Source organism: Echinops telfairi, unplaced genomic scaffold, assembly GCF_000313985.2.
Source record: "Echinops telfairi isolate 266 unplaced genomic scaffold, ASM31398v2 ScPeMD7_7465;HRSCAF=8503, whole genome shotgun sequence".
In the NCBI taxonomy this organism is placed as follows: domain Eukaryota; kingdom Metazoa; phylum Chordata; class Mammalia; order Afrosoricida; family Tenrecidae; genus Echinops; species Echinops telfairi.
Window position 1 is genome coordinate 9,789,000 of NW_022111365.1, and position 5,430 is coordinate 9,794,429.

Below are 5,430 nucleotides of genomic sequence, written 5' to 3' on the forward strand. Positions count from 1 at the left end.
CGGTTCTGCGTCACTGTGCGGAGTTGTGCGGAGGAGATGCGGTTCCTGGCCTGGGCGGCCGCCGTCCTGCTAGCAGGGCCCCTGGTGCTGGGTAAGCAGGAGCGGTAAAGGGCGGGGGTCACCAGGAGCTGGCACCCAGTCAGGCCGACTGGGTCCCAGGCTCCCTGCCCATCTCCTGGCCCCGGCGGGGGCTCCCGGGCCAGCCGCGCTTGGGGCCTGGAGCCGGAGGGTGGGGGGCCTGGAAAGTGGCGCCTCGCCCATCTGGAGGGGGCTGGGCTCCGCACATCGAGCCCCATAGCAGCTCTGTGCTGTCAGGCCGCCGCCTCTGCTGCTGCCAGCTCACATCCGTCCTGTCACCCTCGGCGGGCCCTTCTGGGGACTAGCCACGCAAAGCTGGGACATCAGACCAACTTTGTGCGATGCTGGCGCGTAGATTGTGGCGGTGGGGCCGCAGCTCACGCACCCCAGTGCTCTGGCGTTCGTGCACACACTCTCTAAGGCTGCGGGTTGCCTTCCCTGTGCGCAGGCCTTCGCTTGGAAGATTTCCCCTGGGATGCAGGACCCTTGGCTGTTTTTGGTTTCCCGACAGTCAGGACCATCACTTCTTGGCTGGCTGGCTGTGCTCTGACTGGAAAGTACTTAGAAGATGGAGTCTGAGTGGCTGGATCCGCCCTGATTAAATTGGGAACTTGTTCTTGGGTGCCTTAGCATGAAGAAGCTTGGAAAGAGGGTGTCAGAAATGGAACGAAGGGGGCCTTGACAAGAGACCCGCGTCCCCTTCACTCCTGCGTGTACTAGGGGTAACCTCTCTGCCCACATTGACTTCCACTGATGATTTACTGCTCTCTCTGAAGTTGCTGAAGAACTTTGTCCTTATTCCCCAGTTGTCTGTTTCAGGGGTGCAGGATCATGCTGGTAGGATGATTGTAATGATGAATAACAATCTTAGGGACTCACATTCGAGCGCTGGTGGCGTAGTGGTTATGATTTGGGGTGCTGACTGCAAGGGCAGGATTTGATACCACCAGCTGCTCTGTGGGAGAAAGACAGGACTTTCTACTTCTACTTACTTTCTGTAAATAGTCTTGGAAACTCATGGGCCACACTGTGAGTCAACCTCGACTTGATAGTGGTGGGAAGGGCTCACCTTGAGGGAGAAAGATGAGACGTCTGCTTTCATAAAGAGCTACAGTCTCGGAAACTCTCGTGGACAGTTTTACCCTCTTCTAAAAGGTCACTGTGAGTTGGCATTAGCTCTCTGGTAGTGAAAAGGGCTCATTTTGTGGTAGAAAGATGAGGCTTTCTACTCAAAGATTTACAACCTTGGAAACCCACAGAGGGCTCTTCTAGTCTGCCCTGTTGTGTACTCATGACAGTGAGTTTGAAGGGCTCATTTTAGTACCCTAGGTGCCTGCTGGTTGTTCAATCATGTGGGACATCTGGTCTTACATAGTCAGCACAACATTTCAAAGTAATAGTTGCGAGAGCAACTACTTATAAAAAACCCCGTTTTATTTGGGCATAATCCAGACATTATACAATTCAGTAGTTGAGTCAAATCAAGAAGTGTGGTACACTTTTTCAATTGCTACCATAATCAGTTTTGAAACATTTCCTTCTTGTACTCCTTGCTATTAGCTTCCATTACCCACCAACCTCCTCTGCTGCACCCCTGAGGAACCCTAAATCTAATTATTCTCTCCATAGGTTCACCAATCCAGGGTTTCCTGTACTGGAAAACATAGAAAAATACATAGTAGAGTGAAGAAGGCTATCAACAATAACACAATACAGCAGAAATAAACCAGTTTGAAAGAAAAGAAAATATTAAAAACCAGAGCAAACTCAAAATGTGCTATGACAAAATGTGTCAAATTTTTCTTTTTAATCTACTGTAGTTGTCTCTACAATACTCTATCATAACCATACTGTCTCAGCCCTTGAGTATAGTCAGAGGGAAATCACTGGAGGCTCATTCCATGTGTAGATCCTACAAATGTATTTTGGGTTTCCACTGCCATCCAAAGCCTTCTGCAAACCAGAATTTCACAATTTAAGCTCTGTTACCATTCTCTCAGATTTGGATTATATTATTTATAGCCCTTGGATCACAGGCTGGTGTGCTTCTTTCATGAAGGCACATGTTGAGCAGGACCATTAGTTTGTAAGAACTAATTGTTCTTAGATTGGCACTAGTATTAAGTGTGAGCCCAAAATCCATTCCTATAGCTATGTTTTATATATGCTTCTGTAGAGACATCTTTGTTATTTTATATTAGAGAACATTATCAATCACCTTCTTGGAACATAAGGTCCTTACATTTATACTGTCATTGATTTAGCCCATGGTCATATAATCCCGATTTTCTTGTGGATGATCCTGATAGCTTTGGGTTTTATTTTTAGGTCTCTGATCCATTTTGAGTTCATTTTTTTGTGCATGGGGTGAGGTATAGGTCTTGTTTCATTCTTTTGCAGATGGAGATCCAGTTTTTCCAGCACCATTTGTTGAAGAGGGCACCTCCTTCCCATTTAGTGTTTCTTGGTCCTTTGTCAAAAATCAGTTGTCTGTAGGTGAATGCTTTTATTTCTGGGGTTTCTGTTCTGTGCCATTGGTCTATGTATGTATCATTATACCAGTACCAGGCCGTTTTGACAAATGTGGCTTTGTAGTAAGTTTTGAGGTCAGGTAGTGCAAGAACACCTACTTTGTTCTTCTTTTGAGAAGTTCTTTGCTTATCCTGTGCCTATTCGCTCTCCATATAAAATTGTTAATTCGTTTTTACATTTCTTTAAAGAATGGTGTTAGCATTTGGATTGGGATTGCATTGCATTTGTAGATTGTTTTAGGTTGTATTGACATTTTTACAATATTGAGTCTTCTATCTATGAACACGGGATATTCTTCCTTTTGTATAGGTCTCTTTTAGTTTCTTGTATTAGTGTTCCGTAGTTTTCTCTGTACGGGTATTTTTGTTTCTTTGGTTAGGTTTATCTCTACATATTTCCTGGGTAATAGGATCCAATAACCTCTCTAAAAAGAATAATACATCATGACCAAGTGGGATTCATACAAGGGATGCAAGGATGGTTCAACATTTGAAAAAACACTTAATTTTATCTACCACATAAGCAATATAAAAAATAAAAACCACATGATAACATCAATCTATGCAGAAAACATTTGACAATATCCAATGCCCATTCCTAATAAAACCACTCAATAAGATAGGAATAGAAGGGAAATTCCTCAACATAATAAAGGCCATATATGGAAGGGGGAAAAAAGGCCAATATCACATTCTATGGGGAAAATCTGAAAATATTTCCACTGGAAAAGGGTATCAGACAAGTATGCCCTTTATCACCACTCTTATTCCACATTGTGCTGGAAGTCCTAACCAGAATCATAAGACAATAAGAAATTCAGGGAATAACTTGAGCAAAGAAGAAGTGAAATTCTCACTCGGCACAGACCAAGAGCTCCACAAAAATATTGTTGGAAACAATTGAGGAATTTAGTAAAGTAGCAGGATACAATATTAGCCAATATTAACCAGCAGAGATCACTTGGACTCCCACATACCAGGGAGAGACCTTTGAAAAAGAGCCAAGAAAACTAACGTTCACAACAGTGATACAAAATCAACTACTTATATATACAAGTACTCATTTGAGCTTGGTAATAATCCATGTGGTCTCACTCACTGCGGTTGAGTTTCTGACTCATAGCAATTGTAGGACAAAGTACCATTGCCTTTGTGGATTTCTGAGGCTGCAACTTTTTAAGGGAGTAGAATGCCTAATCTTTTCCCCAAGGCGCTCTTAGTGGTTTCGAACTACTGACCATGCAGTTTTCAGTCAAGCTTGTAAACCAGTAGCCACAAGGGCTCCAACCTATGAGGTAGATACTATGATTATAATACCATTTTGTAGTTGAGGATACTAAAGTACTGACTAATGATTGACTCACCTTAAGTCACCAGGCTGAAAGTGGTAGGGGCTGGGATCTGAACCCAAGAAGACTCTCTCAGGCTTTGTTTTCATAGCTTTTATGTTGTGTTACTGCCTTGTAAATAAAGAATGTAGTTCTCCTGGAGTTAAGTAATTTCCCCAAGTTATGCACTTGGAATTTGAACCAAGGTGTGAGGAAAAGGGACTTAGACACAGTAAGAAATTTCCAGTGAACCTGAAAATCCATGCTGTAGGGAATTACATTTTCACAGAGGACAATAACCTGGCTGATGATGGTGGGAAGTCTATGCCTCACACTTTAGTCTTTGGGTCTGTATATAGCCAGATGTGGTCAGCTGGATGTGAGGGGGCACACAGGATACTGCTGCTGTATATACCTTATATGGCTTGGGGAAGTGTGGAGTTTTTCCACCTCTGCTGATAAACTGTCTGAAACTGTTTATCTTATTTATCTAGTGCTAATATAAAAGAAATACAGAGTGAGTGGCTTCAAGAAACAGAAGTTGATTTTCTCAGTTTAGAAGGCTGGAAGTCCAAATTTAGGGTGCTGGATATAGGGGAATGTCTGTCAAGTTTAGTAGAAGGTCCTTGATTTTTAATTCCTTGATGATTTTCACGAGGCATGAAAATCTCTGCTTGGTTCACCATGTCTAATCTACTCCCCCCACCCCACCTCTAACCATTTTATAGGGATCTCTTACAGATATCATTCCATAGTTCTATCACATCAAGCAGTATTGTACAATTGCTACTACAGTTTCAAAACATTTTCTTTCTTCTTGAATTCCTTGATATCAGCTCCCATTTACCCCACCCCCACAATGCCCCCATGAACCCTTATTCAACTTATTATTTGTATAGGCTTATCAACCCTGGGTTTCATGTGCTGAAAAACAGAAACATATGTAACTAAAATTCAAGTGGGTTATTCCCAATGACAAAATACATCAGAGATAAACCCCAATATGAGAAAAAAAATGAAATGGAAAAAACAAACAACAAAAAAGCAAACAGAAAATGTTGTAAACCAGATCAGGCCCAGTGTCTATCAGAAGAGGGATCAAGGGACAAACTTTTAACAGTTCAAGCCAGGTTTATAGTCTCATAGTCATCTCTCCAGCACCCTCTGTTTGGTAACCAGTTTATTCCCATCCCTCAATTAGGAGGCTTATTTCTTGATAGATCTCATAAATGTATTTTGGACTAACAGTGTCATTCATAACCTTCTCCAAACTCGAATCTCACAATTTAAGTTCTGATACTATTTCCACCTTTGGTTTTAGATTATATAATGTGCAGTCCTTGGGTTAAGGATACTGGTGTGCTTCTTCCATGTGTACTTGACATCTCACTTAGATGGCTGTTGTTTGGAAACAGGCCTTTAAGATCCCAGACACTATTCTATCTGATAGCTGGGCACCATCTAATGTCTTCACCATATTTTCCTATAACACA

At 42.4% G+C, this 5,430-nt stretch overlaps 1 protein-coding gene across 1 annotated transcript in view; it reads left to right on the forward strand.

Moving 5' to 3' along the window:
• The first annotated feature begins 30 nt into the window (after positions 1–30).
• VSTM4 (V-set and transmembrane domain containing 4) overlaps positions 31–5,430 on the forward strand; it is a 152,637-nt gene continuing 147,237 nt past the window's right edge. Inside the window, exon 1 of the mRNA XM_004716254.2 lies at positions 31–91. Coding sequence (XP_004716311.1) covers positions 37–91 — 55 coding nt within the window. The 5' untranslated portion in view covers positions 31–36. The remainder of the gene's footprint in view (positions 92–5,430) is intronic.